The 20,711-nt window shown below is 53.8% G+C and overlaps 2 protein-coding genes across 2 annotated transcripts in view; one reads left to right on the forward strand and one right to left on the reverse strand.

Annotated features, from left to right (window-relative positions):
• The window catches only part of PFKP (phosphofructokinase, platelet), a 66,480-nt gene extending 58,683 nt beyond the window's left edge, over positions 1 to 7,797 (forward strand). The window contains exons 17-21 of the mRNA XM_012664929.1: positions 2,043 to 2,104; positions 2,814 to 2,925; positions 3,810 to 3,903; positions 7,018 to 7,120; positions 7,401 to 7,797. Coding sequence (XP_012520383.1) covers positions 2,043 to 2,104; positions 2,814 to 2,925; positions 3,810 to 3,903; positions 7,018 to 7,120; positions 7,401 to 7,551 — 522 coding nt within the window. The 3' untranslated portion in view covers positions 7,552 to 7,797. The remainder of the gene's footprint in view (positions 1 to 2,042; positions 2,105 to 2,813; positions 2,926 to 3,809; positions 3,904 to 7,017; positions 7,121 to 7,400) is intronic.
• A 917-nt stretch (positions 7,798 to 8,714) lies between these two features.
• The window catches only part of PITRM1 (pitrilysin metallopeptidase 1), a gene marked incomplete at its 5' end in the record, with an annotated part of 54,801 nt that continues 42,804 nt past the window's right edge, over positions 8,715 to 20,711 (reverse strand). Inside the window, 13 exons of the mRNA XM_012664896.1 lie at positions 8,715 to 9,113; positions 9,198 to 9,300; positions 9,837 to 9,982; positions 11,138 to 11,263; positions 12,866 to 12,978; positions 13,471 to 13,542; positions 14,461 to 14,554; positions 15,988 to 16,088; positions 16,391 to 16,556; positions 16,789 to 16,865; positions 16,984 to 17,104; positions 18,192 to 18,324; positions 19,722 to 19,838. Coding sequence (XP_012520350.1) covers positions 9,020 to 9,113; positions 9,198 to 9,300; positions 9,837 to 9,982; positions 11,138 to 11,263; positions 12,866 to 12,978; positions 13,471 to 13,542; positions 14,461 to 14,554; positions 15,988 to 16,088; positions 16,391 to 16,556; positions 16,789 to 16,865; positions 16,984 to 17,104; positions 18,192 to 18,324; positions 19,722 to 19,838 — 1,463 coding nt within the window. The remainder of the gene's footprint in view (positions 9,114 to 9,197; positions 9,301 to 9,836; positions 9,983 to 11,137; positions 11,264 to 12,865; positions 12,979 to 13,470; positions 13,543 to 14,460; positions 14,555 to 15,987; positions 16,089 to 16,390; positions 16,557 to 16,788; positions 16,866 to 16,983; positions 17,105 to 18,191; positions 18,325 to 19,721; positions 19,839 to 20,711) is intronic.

The raw sequence follows: 20,711 nt of genomic DNA on the forward strand, positions 1-20,711 counted from the left end.
CTTGCTCAGGCTGGTCTCGAACTCTTGAGCTCAAACAATCCGCCCGCCTCGGCCTCCCAGAGTGCTAGGATTACAGGCATGAGCCACCGCGCCCGGCCTGCTGACTTTATTTTTTAGGGCAGTTTTAGGTTCGTAGCACAACTGAGCAGAAGGTGCATGGGAGACCGTCCCCCCCAACCCCGTCCCCGTAGCCACAACCCCCAGACTGGTCCTCCGTCCCTGTGGATGAGCCGCCACCAACACGTGGACTCCAGCAGTCGTGGTTGCCCAGGGGCTCGCTCTGGGGCTGCTGCTGCTTCTAAAGCTCCAGGCCTCTGACGGGGCGTCTGCCTCTCAAGGGACGAAGGAGGCGGCCGACGGTTATCGGCCAAGGGCTAGTTCCACAGAGCCGCTTCCGTCTCAGTTCCCGGCCCGCCCAGGCGTGGCCACAGCCCCTTCGTGCTGCTGGATGGGGGAGAAGTGGCATCCTGGGGGGCGGGGCAGCCATGGCAGAAGGTGGGTGATCAGGCATCGGGTGAGGAGGCCAGGCCAGGCACACGGCACCAGCGCCAGGGTCTGCCCCGCTCGGACGGCACAGCTGGGTCCAGGCCTGGACCTGGAAATGTCCAAAGTTGCTAAATTCTGTGGGAGAGGACAAGTTGGCACATAAGATGCAACCTGAGCAACCGTCCTTTAAAAAGATAGGATGTTTGTGAGCCAATAATCCAGACTTGGTCACTTGTTACTCCTGTGACATGGACACTAGAACCATGGATTTCTTCACCACAGTGAATTAAATATTTACCGATGTTTTGGTCAATGATGGTGGTCCTGTAAGATTATAGTGGAGGCCGGGCGCGGTGGCTCACGCCTGTAACCCTAGCACTCTGGGAGGCCGAGGCGGGAGGATGGCTTGAGGTCAAGAGTTTGAGACCAGCCTGAGCAAGAGCGAGACCCCGTCTCTACTAAAAATAGAAAATTAGCCAGGTGTGGTGGCGCCTGGAGTCCCAGCTACTTGGGAGGCTGAGGCAGGAGGATCAGTGAGCCTGGTAGTTTGAGGTTGCTGTGAGCTGTGATGACACCACTGCCCTCTAGCCTGGGTGACAGAGCAGGACTCTGTCTCAAAAAAAAAAAAAAGATTACCGTGCAGCTGCCCTGCACAGGGGCACTATTTTTTCTTTTACACCCTACTTTTACTGTACTTTTCTGTTTAGATACACAAATACGTACCCCCGTGCGCCAGTGGCCTGCAGTATCCGGGGCAGTGACACACAGCACAGGTCTGTAGCCAGGAGCAACAGGTCACACCTCACAGCCCAGGTGTGTAGGCGGCTCTGCCATCCAGCTGACGCACCCTGGGATGTTCCCACAGGGACGAAATCGCCTAACGACACGTTTCTCAGAGTGTGTCCCCGTCGCTAAGTGACACATGACTATACAAGATAACACCTCACTGGCACTTACCACGGCCCTTGGCACACGGTAGATGCCTAAGAAATGTCATTATGACTGGGATTTGCTTACGTGTAAAAACACCCACGTTTTTAGGTGGGTCATCAGAACACTACCTCCCTCTGCAGTCCTCCAAGCATGAACTGAGATGGGTGCTGTCGTACGTTTCTCCTTTCAAGACGATTTTTTCCCTTACAAAATCTGCGTATGAGCGAATCTGGAAAGGGTTTCTCGGTCAGGAAACACTAGCCAAGCGGTGATGAGGCTCCGTATAAAGTCAGGCATTGGGTGGTTACTCTTTGGAGAGAGCTGGGAAGCTGGCGGGAAGGTGGGGAGCAGGAGATAAGCGTGCCGGCGTCAGGCAAGTGCCCGGAATACAGTCGGTGTTGTGCGAATGAGCTGTGCGCGCTGGAACGCGCTTCTCGTGAGTTCCATCGTGCCTTATTGACACCCAGTGGTTTCTTATTTGTCTCCACAAACATGAGCTGTAGAACAGCTGCCTCGTGTCTCCTCAGGGCTGCATGTGCTCCAGCGCTGACGGCCGTGCCCCACCCCGTGCACGGGTGCTTGGTCCAGGTTTACCATCTGAGTAACAAAACGCTCTTTTGCAGAACAACGTGGAGCACCTGACGGAGAAGATGAAGACCACCATCCAGAGGGGCCTCGTGCTCAGGTAACAGAAACACCCTTCGCACCTCACCTTCATCTTACACCGAGCTCTGAGCTGACTGCGTGGTTGTCACTATGGTTACTGAGGAGATACGGAAGTAGAGTCATGGCGAATTGTGTTAAAACCTTGCCTGCATCTAAATAATTAGAGGGGGATTTTTAAAATTTATTTTTGCTTTGTAGTCTGTTATTTTTTAAATTAAGCCCCTGACCTTTATGAAGAAGGAAGAAAATATGGTCGCCCCTATCCGTGGGGGACACTTTGTAAGTCCCTCAGTGGATGCCTGAGACGGGGACAGTACCGACCCCCGTGTAGACCGTTTTCTTGATCTGATAACCAAGATGGCTACTGAGGGACGGTCAGGCAGGAGGTGTAGACGGTGTGGAGATGCCGGACAAAGGGATCATTCAGGTCCCGGGAGGGACGGGGCAGGCCAGTGCGGAGTCACCCTGCTACTCAGAATGGCGCTCAAACTGACACTTAAATGGATGATTCTAGAAATAGACAATATTTAGTATTTTCGGACCTCGGCTGGCCTGGGTAACTGGAACTGCAGAAAGCACAACCTCGGCTGGGGGGACTCTGTACGTAGAGTCCCGGGAGGGCCAGAGGACGCGAGGTGGCCCTCCGCACCTGCGTCACCCCCAGCCAGGGAGCGTGCGCCCTGCCCACCGCGCAGGAAACGCACTCGGCCGCTTCCCGTCCGTTTCAGAAACGAGAGCTGCAGCGAAAACTACACCACGGACTTCATCTACCAGCTGTACTCGGAGGAGGGCAGAGGCGTGTTCGACTGCAGGAAGAACGTGCTGGGCCACATGCAGCAGGTGGGCGAGGGGGCCCCGAGGGCCACTGGGGCAAAAACGTGTCAGTGAATTCTGAGATGGGTCGTGCCACGCATCACCGGCTTTGGGATGCTTTCTCGTCTGATGTTTGGGTGTGGGGGCTTTTAAGGAAAACTATCAGTTTCGTGCAAATACTGACACCAGTGAGTTGGAAATACTTACTCAAACTTGAATTCAAATCAAACGAAACACTTCATTAAATTCAATATCGGGGCTTTGTAAGAAGAGTTAAAATGGAGTATTAGACAACAAATACTTGACGTTTACAGAAAACGGGGCATGCTGTAGCTTTAGGATTTGGGGGGTGCCCCGTGACGCAGCTGCGGCCTCCTAATCCGCACGCGTGTGCCTTTCCGTCGTGACCTCCTGGTCCTTGTCGGGAACGTTGAAACCAGAGCCCGCTGATTTGTTCCAAAGGGCTGGCGGATCCCGACAGCACACGATGAAAGTGGGCGGTGTGTTTCTGTGAAGTGTGTCCACAGGGTGTCAGAGTCTTAGCGGCAACTGTGGCCTGTCCACACCTACAGTGGGTCCAGAAATCCTCACGAGAGATTCCGAAGTAGCTAAGATTGAGGCTCATGTAGTCGATCCAAACCCGCGTCTCGCCGGGAAGGTGCTGTGGTCCCCGCGTACCAGGCCACGTTCTGGCTACCGGGAACACAGATTTCTGTTTTGTTTTGTTCTGTCTTGGCTATGCACAGAGAGAGAGAAGTATGCAAAAAGAAGACAAGACAAAACCATATTGACGCAACTGAGTCTTTCACAAATGTGAATTTTGTTAAATAGACATTGTTGCTCTGATTTAATTTTTAAAAATAAAGCGTTGCTGTGTGACTAATACCTCCTGTGACTGTAACCACCACCAGGGTGGCGCACCGTCTCCGTTCGACAGAAACTTCGGAACCAAGATCTCCGCCAGAGCCATGGAGTGGATCAGCGCGAAGCTGAAGGAGTGCAGAGGTACGAGTCCGGAGCGGGGTGGCGCACGCTGCCCGCCAGGCAGCGTCCAGCCCTTTCCTCGCGGTCCGCACCGAGCTCCGCAGGGCAGCAGCGTTTTCCTCTTGCTAGACTCTGTCGCTGCCTGTGACTGAAGCTCATAATGAAATAACATTAATAAGATGAAATGCTTCAGTCCCGCTAATCAGCGATGGAGACAGCTAATTTCGCAGCCTTCTTGCCCTTTCCTGGTCAGAAGTCACGGCACACACGCCAGACCATAATCGCGGTTCTGTAGATGTGACCTTTATTTCCTTCTTTGGCCACACGGAACTCTTTGGTGTTTGATGCTCTCACTTGAGATACCGCAGAGCCACTCATTACGCCACAGGTGTCTGCTTAGGGGAAACAGCAGATCGGGGGCATCTAGACTCCACCCTCCCCTGCAAAGCCTGAGCATGTCTGGCTGCGGCTGTGTTTACTCCACTCAGAACGCTGGGGCGCCGCCCCCTGGGTCCCTTTCGCCTTGCTCCCTGCGCGCTGGGAGCCTGTGGCCTCCTTCCCTGCGACGCCTCCTTCCGGCGACCTGAGGTTCCAGGTGTGCGTCGTCGATGTGCGTCCACTACCTGACACCCGGGTGCCCAAGGGGCCGTGTGACCCCTCCGCCCACCCTGGTCCTTGTGTCTGCCGACAGGCCGCCCGGGCACACGCAGCGGGAAGGCTCCCCGGGCACACGCAGCGGGAAGGCTCCCCGGGCACACACAGGGCTCCTGGGACGAGTTACACGAGCCCTTGGTGGTTCCCATGCCCCCCGCGGGGTGTGCTGTCCCCAGCTCTCCCACGATGCCCTCAGACCTTCGCTGGTGCCTGGACGGCGGGCGTGAGATGGTCTCACAGTGGTGAGGGAGTGGCAGGTTCTGTTTGCCTGAGGTTCCTGTTTCACTACGAACTGCCCAGTATGCTGACTATTTTTCTATTGGCTGGTTGCGTTTACCTTGCCAATCACACACTGCAAACACTCCCCTCCCGTCTGCGGCGTGCCTGGCTGTTTTTCTAAGTTGTCTTTCAAGGAAGTCGTCCTAATGTTAACGCAGGGCATCTACCGACCTTTTCCTTTATGGGTTGGGTTTATTTTCCATTTCTCTTTAGTTCTACTAGATATGAAGTTTAAGGTCTAATTTCATCTTCTCCTATGTGGATAATCAGTTATCTACAACAATTCACTCTGCAGTGTAACTTCCATCACAGATGAGGCGGCTGTGAATAAAGGAACTACTTCCAGGTTGTTTAACCGCAACGTTCTGGTTACGAGTAACTGCTGACATGAGACAGGGCAGCCTCCTCGTGTCATGGTCGTCCTTAGCCCTTTGTGCTGTCACAGAAACAGGGCCGGACTGTCAGGGGCCACCAAAATTCTCTATTTTTTTTTAGTGGGGGGGGGCTGCATTTAATCAAACCATTTGGAAGAATTGACATTTTTACAATTTTGAACTTTCTAATTCATGAACACTGTATCCCTCTCCATATATTTAGACCTTTTGTTATCTTTTTTTTTCATAAAGATCTTGCATGTCTTTTGGTAGGTTTATTTCCAGGTTCTTGATTTTTTAAAAAATACATTGTAAGTGGTATTTAACTCTTTTATTGTTCGTATATGGAAATACAAGGAAACATGCACAATTGTTTTTCAATCGGCAGCGTTTCTGCACTGAATCCTAGCACCTATCTGCGGGTTCGTTTTGTTGTCTACGCACACGTTCACGTGCGTGGCACGGGGAGCATTCCTGTCTCATGGCGCGGCCTTCCCAGCTTCTCCCTGTGCCTGCCGGCTGTGGGCTGCGTGTCACTGTGCCGGCACCTCTCCCGAGTGACCCTCTCGCGCTCTGCCGTGGCGGGAACGGGGCATGCTGTCAGTGCTTTGTGGCCAAGAATTCTAATACTGAACTGGCGTCTTTCTTTCTGCAATTTAATATGCGTTGGTCTTTGACAGATGTGTGTTATTAAGTGTTTTTTAATCCTGAAAGGACACTGGATTTTATAAACATTTTGCATCAGATGAGGCAATCGTTTAGTTTTTCTTTAGCTGACTTTCTAGTGTCAAGAGCAGCCTCCCGCTCCTGGGACAGACCCACTTGCCCATAACCTGGCACCGCGGGTTCCCCTGCAGCTCTGCTGCGCGGCCTCGCGTCAGCCGCCAGGAGCATTAGCCAGCAGCGTCCCTGCTGCCCGTCAGGTGCCGGGCCACGTTTGGGGAGGCCCCCCAGAAACAGTGCGAGTGGGGAGTTCTGATTTGCTTTTTGCATGTGTGGAAGGACCTCCCCGTGAAACCACCCCTCACAACCTCGAATCTTCCTCAGAGAAAACTGGACTGCTAAGGGAATCTCTCTCAGGTTTAGACAACTATTCCTGTTTCTTATGGATTTTGTAAGTTACATTTTCTATGAAAAATTCATCTAAAAGTGATTTTTCATAATATTCTCTTTTAATGCCTGAAACATTTCTAGTCCCCACTTGCTCCTGAGAGTGGCTGTTTCTGCCAATGCTTTTATCTCCCTCCGTTTCTGTGATCAGTCACACCAGGGGAGTTGTTGTTAGGGCAGGCAGAACACAAAGTCTGACTTATAAAAATGACACAATCTGGAAAAAATGGCGATGTAAATAGTTTCAACCTGATTTTAGTTTTTTCAAAAAACTGACTTTGGTTTTGATTCTAACAGGTTTTCTACATTGATTTCTGCTTTTCTTTTTTTTGGATTTATTTTCTTTTGCCAATTTAGCTATGGATGCTTCTCGTTAACTTTCGGCCTCTCAGTGTGTGCACTCAGAAACATAAATTTATTGGTGTTCTACTATTTCAGCATTTGGTGAAGTATGTGTTCACCTCCGCTGTGAAGACACAACAACTCCTTTCCGGGACCCCTCCTCCCTGGGGGCCGGGTCCCTGGTGCGAGGCAGGCGGGGCGGGCCGTGGGTCACGCTGGGCACGGGTCGTCCCCTGGCTCCCAGCCGGGTCAGGGTGGGGCTGAGGAGTCTGAGTTCTTCTCACCACGAGACTTTGCTCCCCGATTAGGAACTTTCTTCTCCCTTGAGTTTCATTCCTTCACATGTGATTCTCAGATCTCTTTTTAACTTTTACAGGAAAGAGATTTGTTACCGACGATTCCGTTTGTGTGCTGGGAATAAGCAAAAGAAACCTCCTCTTTCAACCCGTGGCAGAGCTGAAGAAGGAAACGGACTTTGAGTAAGTGACGGGGACGGGCTGGGGTCCCGGCTGCAGCTCACTCAGGTGTGCTGAGGAACCCCTGGCTTCCGCGAAGCCGGGTGAAAAAATACTAGACTTTGAGAAATGGGGCAGAGTTTTTAGAAATATGGAATTGTTTCCTTTCACCTGTGAAAATTGCCTTCTCCTGTAGCTAACTTAGCTGACTCCACAAAGGCCCCGCTCTGGCAGGGCTGTCCCCGGGCAGTGGGGCTGTCCCCTGGCGGCAGACCCGGTGCTCACGGTGTTTCCTACCCCCCAGGCACCGGATCCCCAAGGAGCAGTGGTGGCTGAAGCTGCGGCCGCTCATGAAGATCCTGGCCAAGTACAAGACGAGCTACGACGTGTCCGACGCAGGCCAGATGGAGCACGTGTACTACCGCGGCACGCAGGGGGAGCCCGCAGCCATCTGACCCTGGGCTGCCACCCCAGCCCACGTGTCTCGTGAGGCCTGGAACCCACTGGGGACCGTCCTTTTTGTGACATTAAGTTATTTATCAGCACTTTATGTGAGTATTGTTGACATTAGTGCCTAACCCGAGAGCACCCATCTTTCTTCTCCCAAACCCCCCCACGCCCTCCCCTGTGAGCTGTCCACTGTCCTCACATACCATGCTTCGGAATGTGTGTCTGTCTAGCAGATTAAACACTGGGCTAAAACCCCACCAGTACTCGGTTGTTTCTTAAAGTAGTTCAAAACCTCTGGCTACTGCAGCAGTCTTGAGGGGAGATCATTTCTAGAGGGAGACACTGAACTATGCAAGGAGAACGTCATAAAAGGAGAACAAAGACGGGATTCTGACACATAGCAAATATTTAACATTAAGTCAATACAAATTTCCCCTTGGCCGTAAGTGCTGTGGGGCCAGGACGCCTGGGCCTCCGGGTGACTGTGCAGGCAGGTGGGTCACTCTAGCCAGGCTCCTGTTCTCTTTTTAGAGGTCAAAAGTGAAGGAAATGAACGCCTACCTTAGTATGGGGCCCACACGCATGCTTGATTTCAATCCCAGCTGCTGCATGTTCTAGTCACCAGTGGGGGCTTTTAAAAGAATCTGATGCCCGAGTTCTCCTCCCGGCCACTCACCATCCCGGGTGGGACCTGGGCTGGCAGTGCGGACGGTGCTGGGGCCCACACACGTGCAGACACACACACACACGGGCCAGCCCAGGCGCAGACCCCGCCACCAGGTAACACCCAGGCCTCTGCCTCAGAAAGGGAGGAGGCCGCATGGACGGAAGGCGGGGGTTAAAGTTTGGCCTGGGAAACCCGAGGACGAAACAGCAAGGGAAGGGCTGACAAAGTTGGCGCTTACTAGTCACAACCCACCTGGCTCCCGGCCGCCCTGCTCTGCGCACCTGGCGAGAGGCTTTTCCGCAGGGCCCTGGGGTGGGCGCAGCTCCCGGGTCGGGCAGACGCTGGAGCAGCTCGTTCGCTGCTGGCTCCAACCCTCCATGGTGCGGTGAAGGCTCTGACACACTACACTTCAGCAAAATGTCATTCAAAACAATGACCAAGGCACAGGTCACAGCTACTCTTTATTTTTAAATTTCTAAGATAAATAGTTTATGATAAAGGTAAAATAGGCATTTATGTCACTAGAAAGTTTTAAAATTCTAATTTGTGCATCTTTGCACATTTAATACATGATTGTTTCAGTTACTTCATGGTCACTGTATTTCCTCCTTTAAGACAGAAGAGGTTTTGTCTGACTTGCCACTTAATAAAACCTTTGGCAAAACTTCAAGGATGACATTAGGATTTTTGGGAAAAGCAGTAACCTTTCTGACCTTTCAAATTAAATGTAGTCCAGAGACTTAAGGTTCAAGAACCGCCGTAGGTGCCGCCGAGCTCCCTTGCGCAGGCGGGGACACCGCGGGGAGCTATCGTGTGATCCACGACGGGTCCTCAGCAATCTTCGCGTTCTCCGGTCCGAGGATGGCCCACCCGTGCGTGCTCCTCGCGGTGCCGAGGTACCTGCGTGGGAGACGGGGGAGGTCGGGACTGCCTTCCACAAGGGCCACGCAGGGCCCCCCGCACGAGCACAGGGCCCACACTCACGCGTGGCTCACGGCGACCAGGCTGTCGTGGCTGACCGCAAAGAGCCGCTCCCTGTGCGCCTGCTTCCTCTCGTCCGACAGGCCGTACAGGAAGTGGTCCATTCCTGGAAGACAAAGCACAGGCGCAGCGAGAGCTGACGTCCCACGGTCACTTCCGGTGCACGTTTCAGCCCAAGGGCCTGGGACAGCGACCCCCGACTCCAGCCGCCACGGCTCCCACCCGGGAGTCTGGATCAGAGTCCAGCCAGAACCAGCGAGGCTGGGGACACCGAGAGCAGAGTGACATGGCTGCTCTCGTGCGTGTCCACATGTTGTGCTACGACCCAGCGAGGAGTCTCGCTGCCGTGGCCGGGCGTTCAGCCTCCCTGCGCCTCAGTCACCCAAGCTCTGAAATGACATCATCTGACTCCTTTGAAATCGCAAACATCAAGATGTTCTTGCCTGAAGGAGAGGCAACTTTTCAAGGTCAGTGCTCAGGGTGTCAAGTACGAAAATCGTATCACAAAGGAGGACAGGGAGACTCAAGAAGCTGGAACAACGGTGTCACCCCCGTGGCCCATAGGCACGAGTGACTCAGAACTCGCGTGTGAAACGCCGTCTGGTGAGATCTGTGTCATTTTCGCGTCATTGACTCAAATACCTTTGTCTGAGGGTGCGACAGGAGCGTCCACACTGGCGAAGACAGACAGCTTGGCTTCGTCAATGTCCTGCTGCGTGAACTTCCCGGATTTAGCCCAGTCCACAGCCTTCCCGAAGGCCTGGAGCGTTTCCACGGAATTCGGATCCCTAGGAAACCCAGAGTTACACGTTCAAGCATTTTACTGACGGAAAAAGTTACAACAGTCACGTGTTGACTTAACGGTTCTTCAACATTTTCTGTTAACAGCTCTGTTTTAAATTTGACGGTCCAAATGGCCACTGGCCGAACCAACCACTCTGCAGAAATCCGTCATCTGGAAGCAGCTCCAGCGCGGACGCGCCCAGTGAGGCTGCGGGGCCTGAAGGCTGGGAGCGAGGGAGGCCGCGCCCGCCGCAGCGAACCACCCCCCTTACCCTTAAGGTACCAGGACAGCTGTCGTCTCAGGCAGCAGGGCCACAGAAAATTAGAATGACTCTGCATAAAAGGGCAATGATCTGTGTTCACGAAAACAGCATCGCATTAGGCCTCTGCGATTGAAACGGGCTCCGAAAGCTCTCGGGTGGTGCAGCCAAACCCCCTTGTCAGGGAACGACCCCCCAGGAGATGCCTGAGACCTCAGACCGTACTGAACACCACACACACTGTTTCTCCTACGAGACACACCTAAGGTAAAGCTCGAGTCATACGTTAGGCACAGCGAGATTAACAACATTGCGTAGACGATCATAACCATGCTCCGGCACTGTTCCTCTTGCGCTTTGGGACGGTCAGCAAGTAAGACACGGGCGACTCGAGTGCAGCACCGTGGTGCCCCAATGGCCCATCTGACAAGCAAGACGGCTACTGAGTGGCCTCGGGTGGCAGCGTGGAGATGCTCACAGAGGATTCCTGTCCTGGGCAGGATGGACAGGATGGCAAGCGATCTCATCTCACCACTCAGAATGGGGTGTGATTTTAAACTTACGGATCGTTCATGTCTGGAATTTTCCATTTAGTGTTTGCAGACAGAGGCTGACTGGGTAACTGAAGGCAGAGAAAGCAGCGCTGCAGAGAAGGGGCTCCTGCATCCTGTCTGAAGATTCTCGTTCTCACACTAGGGTTCCCTAAGGCGAACGCCGCCTGTGCACGTGGCTGTCCCTAACCTCGCGACAAAGGACTGCGCTGGGGGAGGCGAGCTGCCTGAGCGGTGAGAAAAACTGCACGGTGAAAACGGCTTTTCTCTGTCCACGGTCCCCTCCAGTAGAGACGACAACGGCCCTGGTCGTGCCCGGGGCCCGTGACATGCGAGGAGGGAGGCTCACCTGTAGGAGTAGAGCGTGAAGACCCCGCTGTGGCTGAGCTTGGCGCCCCCGCCGTAGGCGCCCCCTTTCTCTCGAATCTCCGTGTGCAGGAACTTTGCCGTCATCAGGCGCGCAAGGATCTTAAGACTGAAATTAATGATTAACAGTGCAGGTTAAAAACAACACGGAAGCATCATATGCAACACGAGGTGATGGCAAGAGACGTCCAGAGTGTAGCTGATGAAGCAAACAGGCGGCAGATCAAGCTGTAAAGTGACACCGTGTACGTCATGGTCCCGCCGAGGTATTTGTCTTTTTTTAATGAACAAAAACAACCAACACGTGAGAACGGTTTCTAGTCTCGGTCCAGGCTGGAGGGTGCAGACTCTGCACTGCTCAGCTCGTTACAGACACACGGGGCACATTTTATGTCTGATAAAGTAGAAAGAGTTAATTTTTACTGTGAGGGCAAATACATAAACCATCATTTATGTAAACGTCTCACGTCAGAATCTGGGCAAAAAAACTCAAGCCAACATCCTGGGCAGGTTTTCACAGGGCCCCCAGGAAAACAGGGTCCAGCAAAGCCCATTCTGCTGACACCCACTGGGAACGGTGACGGCCGGCAAGGATGGTTCTAGAAAGCTTAACTCTTCCCCGCCCTCCCGGGGCACTCCCCACCTCCCTCCGTCTGGCCACACCAGGACGGGCATCCACACTGGGGCCCAGGTCCTCCTCTTCCCCGCTCTGCTGGGCCGGGTCCACACCCCTGGGGCCTCCTCTTCCTCCTTGGCTTAGTCTCTCACAGAGGTAGCTGCCTGAGACAGTAGACACAGGAGGGGAATTTCTGGAAACACCACACCCCCAAGTGGTGGCCCCCCAAGGGTGCATGTCTGTGGGTCTTTTCTCCTGGCCCGGCCGGTTTCTCCAGGAACGGGCACAGGTGCGTGGCAGGCACAGGTCAGAGGGGCGCCCACTGCCCGCTGCAAACTCCCGCATTTCCAGCTCTTCTGGGAGTGCCCTGACCCACCCTCCCCTGTGGCTGCTGCCACTCAAGCCGGGGCCTCCCCCTCAGAGGGGCTCTGGGACAGGCTCCGGATCCCAGCCCCACCCCACTCCGAGAGCCGCCCCTGTCTCAATCCCGCCACCCCTAGGGCCCTGCTGCGGCAGCCGGGCCTTCTCCCGGGCCCTTCCCTCTGCAGGCCCGGGTCGGGCTCTCCTCGCCCCGCAGCTCCCTCCCTGTGGCTTCTGCGCCTTGGTCGTGGTTCTGCGGGGCTGCTGGAGGGTCCGAACGTGAGCGCACGGGCTCAGCCTGCCCCGGTGGTCAGAAAGTCTCAGCACTAATTTATGCCATTTTTACTACAGATGAGCTGAGTGAACTGGGCATTTGAGGGGAGTCGGTTTAGGCCACATCTGGTTTTCTGTTCTGATAGGACCTGAGGGATACGTGTCACCTACAGATGTGAGTGGCTAGAAAGTTGGGCATTTTCTTCACAAAGACTCAGCTGTTTAAAGAGCACGCAGGGTCTCTGCTCTGAACGTCCTGCCCGTGCGCTCTCCCTGGCTGGGCACGGTGTGGGGAGAGCAGACCCTGCAGGTGACAGAGCAGCAGCAGGTGACACGAGTCCAGCCCTAAAGCCGGTGCAATGACTTCCTGTGATGAACACGCCTCGTCGCTTCCTAACACGCTCGACAAACTTCCTCACTAAGGCGCGGACCTAGGAGAGCCCCCCTCCCCCTGCGGCCCACCTGGCATGATCCGGATCCGTGTAGGGGACGGTTCTGATGCACTCGCCCACGTAATTCACGGGGAAGGGCAGCAGGAAGTGGGTCTTCATCTGGCAGGGCTTGAAGGAGGGGTCCTGCGAGACAGGTGCGTGCGTCAGGGGGCTGCACCGCCAGGACAGCCTGCGGCGCTTTGCTCACTTTAAAATTCACATGAAATATTCCCATCTGGACATGCCGCCTTTAAAATGCATCATTCCGTTAAAAACATCTAGTGCCATGTCTGGGAGCATGCTGAATTGCCACGAGCTGTGACGAACCAAAGCAAACTGCACCGCTGCAAGGCTGAGCGAGGCGAAAGAGCGATCACAAGCTACCTTCACGCAAAGGTGAACTGCAAGGTGGCGCGACCACGTGGAGCGCAAACGCCCTGCTGAGCACGAGCAGAGCCCACCCGTGAACAGGGCACTCGCTCGGCGCCGTCTCAGAGGCTCAGGGTGGCAGAGACAAAAAGAGACAAACAGACACTACTAGCCCACAGCTCTAAGGACACGCAGCCCCAGGAACGGCTCAGAGGAACACGCACAGACACAGCCGCGAGGGGCCGGCGCTGGTCACACGAGACTTACCGTGATCAGCTTTCTGACGATCTGGGAGCCACAGACGTGTGTGCTTCCGTCAGGACCGTTGTGCACAGGTTTCTGAAAATAAAACATTTCCAAGAGAAATGAGAAAAATCCAAAACTCATGTGAAATAGGCAAGATACACATTTTATAAAATCCGCAGAATAAAAAGCGTTAGGGCAGATTTGTTTACATGTTTTAATGACAAGTGTTATAATTTATAAAATGTTTTTAAAAAGAAATTTTAATAGATTTTTAGATATGGAAAAGAAGTCTTTGTACATTACAAAGAAAATTTCATTTTAAGCTTTTTTCCTTCTTCTGCAATTTCTGGTTAAAAAACTGCTTCCGGACAAGAGGCCACGTAAAGCACCCGGGCCCGGGTCAGAGGGGCTGAGCAGCAGGCGGCCCCGCACGTGGCACTGCTCCCAGGCCGGCCGGGAGACCAAGCCGCGATGGGACAAGGGCCGTGCGCATGTCGGAAACAGCCCTCTGCGAATCCCACAAACTGTCACCTTCTCCCCCGAGAGGTAAGGCTTCCCTGGTGACACTGCGAACTAGATTAAAACCCTCTTTGGTAATTAATCAAGTTCACCAGATTGGTGATCACGGACATGATTAATCTAGAGAGAAATCCACGAACTAACGAGTCGCAGTGAAAAGGATTCGACGACCCTGTGTCCTCCACACGCTCAGATCGCCGTCTGTGTCCACTTACGGCTCCGTGTCCCTGCGGGAGACTGCCCGCCACGAGGCTTGGGCAGGAGTAAGTGAACACCGGATCATGGCCAAACCGCGGGGTTCAAATCCACTCCCCACGGGGCCGACGCGGGGCCGGCTGCTCGGTCCTCCCGACCCTCAGCGTCTCACTGCACGACGGGGTATGAACGCCCGCACACTGGATCCCGAGACCTCGCACAGTCAACGCACGTGCAAAGTGAGGGCTGGCCCTGGTACCGCCAGGTGCCCAGCGCCGCCAGCTGCGTCGGCGTTACCTCGACCACGTGGGGGCGCCCGAGGCTCCCGAGGAAGTTCCCCACCGCCTGCTCCGTCCGAGACAGCTGCTGCGGGGCAGCGTTCACCGAACACCTGTTCAAAATTACGCACGTATGAAACTATTACTGATAAAAAACGTGGTTTACTAATCCATCAAATTTTGTATAAATAACACAACAAGTTAAATACTACTTGGTTTTTGTATAAAATGATACACAAAAACATTAAAAAGAAACAGGAGCCAAATGTGGAAACAACACAGCCGTCTTCCTTCTCTACAAGCTTTCGAGTCATCACGGCGCCCGGCCAACGGCCGCCCTAACCCTCCTTCCTCTGAGGGGCAACGGGAGTGAGGAGAACATTGGGACCTGCCGACAAGGCCTTTACACTTACGTATCAGAGACCAGAAACTTCTAGAATTACTGTTCGGAAGAGAAGTCAACACTTTGAAAATGTGAACTGGTTGCTAAAACAGAAAACTATCTGACAAAGTGCCAAAAAGTTATCGTGCTCTCAAAATCACACAAAAATAGAACTTCCAAACTCTACAGAGTCACAAATACTACCCTGTAAAATTTACTTGCCCTCCGTAATACGTTGACAGAGTATATATGCATTTTTCCCTGTGGCCCTAAATCCTAAATTTATTTTAGCTGAATTCGCAGCAGGTACCATTAACGCCCCAGCACCGGCACTAGGCCGGCGGCTCTGCACAAGTGAATTCTCCCGCCCTCACGATGAACCCGCAAAGCTGCGTTCCAGGGAGGCGGCGGCCGAAGACCCAGTGGTGAAGCCGCCCGGGGCCTGGGCGTGAGCGCGAGGGACGGCCTAGCGCCGGACAACATGCCTGGCGCCTGAGCAGAGCCCCGGGGAACCGACCACCACCCGCCTCCTGCCACACACAGAGCGTCCCGTAGGATTCGCCGGAGAGCCTGGAAACTGACCCGGAGAGGTTCCAGGACTCAGACAAACATTTGCTTGTTAATCATCAGTGAATGCTAATCAGTGAGCCTGACAGGAAGGTGCTGGCGACAAACTTAGTATTTTTAAATGTCATTCCTGTTTGCTAAGGGCAGGAGGCCACCGTGCAGAGTGGGCCTGAGCTGGCAGACCCCTTCTTCAAACCATCTCGGAACTGCACTGTTACAGAAACAGACTTTCACGCCGGCCTGTTGCTCTGCGGCCCCCTCTGCTGCCTCCTCTACGGATCATTTGCTTTTGGAAGCAAAATAAATATTTGACCTAAGTATATCTATTTGCAGTTCTAGGATAAATGAGTTTCCTTTCTTCCCCACCTCGCACTACTTTTATGGAACTTGAAATATTATTTTTTCCCAAAGAAAATGATTTCTCAGCTTATAAGAACACTTGAATCAGTTCTATAACCTACGCTTTACCAAGCGCTCTTTCGTCTTGAAGGTTAAGTGTACCTAATGGCAACTTCAAGTGAAAAGTATCTAAAACTGTACTTAAGGAAACGGAAGGAGTGGTGAGGTCTCTGTTTTAGACGGGAACTGTGAACCCACCTCATGTTGTCACGGTTTAGCAGATGCTCCTTGATACGCGGGAGCTTCCTCAGGACGGGCGTGACGTCTGCCATTTCCGCAACGCTCTTCATCAGCCTCACCTGGACCAGAGGAACCCGGGGACAGAGACCACCGTGGACCTCCCAGTTGGAGACCAGACACCCTCAACCTCAGAGCCCTGCTCGAGCGGGGGCTCAGGGCCCAGGTTGGGGGGCACGGGGCTGGGGCCGGGTGGCACTAAGAGGAAAGTGAGTTAAAAAAAATTTTCCCATGAGATGCGGTCGATTAGAAAGTTAGCTTTTTTGAGATATGAATAACTTACTCCCAGAGAACATGAGCGAGTCTGCGTAAGGTCCGGCGCAGCCGGAATGGGAACGGCACACCTGCCCTCACCACGTCCCACCTGATCCATGCCGCCGAAGGTCTCCTGCAAGTCCCCCGCGGGCGTGAGGGTCCTGCTCGCTCGGATGGACGCGTAGAGGTGCCCGGAGTCTGGGATCCCATTTGAGAGCTCCTGAGCAGTCATCCTGACCAGCACTCGGAAGCGCTCCTCCTCCTCAAAGCGCGGGCTGTGGACAGTGAACAGAATGGGCTCCCGCACACCCAGCCGCGTGCCCTTCTATTACTACGGCGTGGAAAACGTATTAAGTGTAAGTTTTCCGACCATTTCGACAACCTCAGAAATTTTGCCAGTAAGATCAGGCTAGGGAATAACAACACAAGTACGATCTACTTGAGAACACTTCAGACTAAAATCTCCACAACACCCCAGGAATTGACGTCATTTGCAAATAAAGTTACTTGTTAAAAATTTCAGTCCATAGATGCATCATGTCTGGTAGGTTTCGCTCCAGGCAGAGAGATGAAAAGAGCACACCCTAAGTCATGGAATAAAAAAAAAATACAAAAGAAGAAATTAATTGCAGCATAATTAAAAAAAAAAGACACCGGAGAAACAAACTTCTCGGCACAGTGTGTTCCAGAAACGAAGGCTACCTGCTCGTACGTGTCCAGATGGGAGTCGTCGGGGAGCACGTGGGGGGACACGGTCATCCCCCCCGTCTTCAGCTCTATCTGCTGAGCCTGTTCTCTGTAGTCAAGGACGCCACAGCCCATCCTGACACGGCGAGAGGTTCCCTCGATTACCAAGCAATCTTTGCCAGATCATTTTAAAAATCACGCATCTTGAATTACAAGTTGTTTAAATTAAATAACCACAGCTTCAAAACCTCTCTTTTCACACTGTGCAGGTCGTAAAGCGCGATGACACTGGCACTAGCCCTCCAGAGTGTTCATGCGCCTTCTCCCCTGGGTGGAACCAGGTTCTCTCGCTCGGGGACCCACTGACGGCGTCCGGGCCACCTGCACCGGGCAGCCAGGGTCTGCACTAAAAATAAGGTTCTAAAATGCACATGTCCAGTCCTACGCTTTAAGTGTCCTGTGAGGGTTCCTCACCCTCCTCTTGCACAACGCTCTGACACGTACTTCATCTGCTCAAATATCTGGCGGTCCTGGGGGAAATCTGAAGACTAAGCCTTTCTGGTTTCTAAGAGGAACACGAGTCTGCCCAGCACTTTCTGCAGGGAGCAGACGCTCCATCCCCAGGAGGGCAGCCGGTGAGCTCGGTGGGTGGGTGGCGGCCCCCAGCTCCCATGTGGTCTTGTGCCCGCTGTGTTCCAGGAACAGGAAGGGAAGCCCACAGCCCTGCCCACGGCTTGTCCTGTCACCCTGAGCACGGACACAGGGCAGAGGGGAAGGGACAGGCAGCCGGTGTGCACCTGTGCATGTGCCCAAACCTACCCGCAAACACCGTGCACGGGGCACGGTGGGGACCGCACAGCAGGCTCAGAGGGGGCAGGCGCGGGTGTTCGAGACAGCCCGGCCTAGCTTCCCAGGTAACTGCCTTTCTGATCAACACCCATCTTCTCCAAAATCCTACCAGGTTAGTATCACTGAGATAGATTATGTGTACTACCTTATACTCTAGATCCATAAGAATTTCAATGTAATATAGTAGGAAAACATAATTTTCATTAAAAAATTCTAAGCCAATATATTTGTACACTTTTACTCATGCACTATAAGTTTGAAAAAATGATTCACTAAAAGGTATCACTATTAGTGCATTAAAACGATGTAAAGTACGTATTAGTAAACTACACAGACGTGCGAACCGCACAAGCACGTGCGTGTCTTCGTCTTACTTGGTGAGGACACTGCAGAAGAGGGGCACGTAGGGCCTCAGCTCCTCGGGAAGCGTGTCCAGGCTGCAGAAGGCCCGGAAGTAGACCACGCCGTTGGTGGGCTGCGCGCAGTACTGGACAGGGGTGTCTCCGCCTGGAAAGCAAGGGTGACTTGGTGGCTCCTGCCGTTATTAGTACAACGTTAACCACTTTGATGTTTAAGAAATTAATGCTATTGCTTTTCAAGGACGGAGATTTAGAACTCGTATTAGCAAAAAAATACTATTCACTTGCTACATAGATTATATAAATTTCCCTGTTGTACCCTCATTACGATAAAAGCTGGAACAGTCTCCGTGACTAAAGTGACGCCTGCTTTCTGAAGAATGAGCAAGGAAGAATGAAGGCCTGTGCTGCCAGGTTCCTTACAGGGCAGGGGGCGCCCCGCTCCTTCCACCCACCCACCGTCACCCAGCGCCACTCCGGAGACGTGGGCCCCACCGTCTCACCCACCCAAACTGCCCTGCTGCAGCCCAGGTGGCCCTGGGTGCCTGCGGGTCCCCTCCAGGCCAGGGCAGGCGTGGGGTGCTCCAGCCCGCACAGCCCTAAGCACGGTGCCCTGAACCAGAGAGGCCGAGCACGTCCTGATGGTGGATCCACCCTCACCCGTCCTTCTAACGAACACTCAAGGAGAGCCACCGACAAACGGAAATTATGGGGCGTTAAAAGACTGGTGGGATGTTAATCCCCATTTCCAGAAGAAAGATTTCACTTCCATACACACACACACACACACACACACACACACACACACACACACACACACACGCACATACACAGAGATACACACGTGTGCACACGAATCAGACGTGGTTAACACAGCACTGCTAAAACACTGCAGGCAGGCAGAGATGCCTCCCAGGAAACGGACGCCCAGACACGGTCTAAAACCCTACCCTCGGGGCCAAGTTGAAGCACCAGCTATCTTCAGCTCGGTAAACCCGGCCAGGCTCCTGCGGAGCCCAAGATGGACCCCTCCAGGGAAACTGTCTCTCCTGCCACCACCCAGGGGGCAGAGTAAACAGAGGGGCGACAGGATGAGACACCAGGACCAGTCAGGGCATGAGAGCGGCCTCAGCTCCCTTCCCACCCTCCAGAACCGCTGACACCCGCACTGGCCGAGGCACTTCCTGTCCGCTACGCTGCCTCGGGCTGAAGAGAGAGGACACAGGGCTCCGAGGACGCCGATGTCGTCTAAAGCTGCGCTTCCCACAGCCACGCACAGCCCAAACCCTCGCCTGATCCTACAGCTGCAGCTGACAACGACCCATCAAATCCACGTGTGACAGGGACACAGACGGGGCTCGGAGCACGGAGGGCCACCGTCGCTGAACGTTGGAAACGCTCAGGACCCGAGGGGAGCAGGACCGCAGATGAACAGGGACGCTCAGGCACTCTGCGCGAAGCAGCTGAAACGTGACTCTGCTCTTCCTGTGGGGACTGGTATCTAACGTCACCGAGGAACCGAGCACCCGGGGAGAGGACAGTGACCTGCCAGGACCACGTGCAGCTCCGTGACAGGCATGGTGGGCTCGATATCGGAAACTTTCAGCGCCGGCAGGCAGGAGGCATCCTGGGGCTTGCTCTGCTCAGTCCGTAACTCCAGACCTAAAAAGAACAGGAGCATGGACACTCGGTGCCACAGTCGAAGGGTTTCACGCACCTTCTGTGTGCTGTCGCCTACGTTCGCTGGCCAGCCCGTGCCAAGCGCGGCACCTCGGCACCGCGGTTTCTGTGGCGTCCGCGTGCCCCGAGGCGGGATCTGGACGCACTCACAGACGCGCACAGGCGGCCCTTTGCTAACTAACGCTCGTTCTTCAGTCATCTTTGCGAAGCAGTTTCGCTGGGGAGCCGCGGCTCTGCAAGCAGTTTCCCCTCCACCCCTCGAAGTTGTGCACCAGACAGATGAACTTGTTTTTAAGGGTCTTCAAACCATTTCTTCCTGGGCTGAAATTTAATGACTGTGACCCTTATTTTGTATTTTCACGTATTTTAGCTACACGCTTATGTAGTCACATGAATCGCACAATTACAGAGATGCTAAAAGCCGCATTTCTGTTCAACCAATGAGAGGGAGGCGGCCCCTCGCAGGGCATCAGGCACAGACCAGTCTGCAGAGAGAACCACGCGGCCAGGCAGGAGTTTAAGGACAGACCTGAGTGGCGCACGTGTGAAAAGACTTCAGTTTAAAATTGTCGGGCAAGCACACAAACACACGACGTCACACACAATTCCCAGGGGACACCGTGCTGAGCTACTACTTTAACTCACGATCACAGCAAAGCGTATTCCTGGTGTCTGCTGAGCTGACCTTAAGAGGAAGACTAGAAACTTCCCTCATCTTCCACACCCACTCTTCTGAAGCTCCCTGAGTGCACAAGCCCCACTTGGACGGAGGACTCAGGGCACCGAGAGCATCTCAGCTGCCACCACCCTCCCACAGGCACTGCCGGCCCCGTCACAGTAGAGGACACGCCCTCC

Source organism: Propithecus coquereli, unplaced genomic scaffold (genome assembly GCF_000956105.1).
Source record: "Propithecus coquereli isolate 6110/MARCELLA unplaced genomic scaffold, Pcoq_1.0 Scaffold94, whole genome shotgun sequence".
NCBI lineage: Eukaryota > Metazoa > Chordata > Mammalia > Primates > Indriidae > Propithecus > Propithecus coquereli.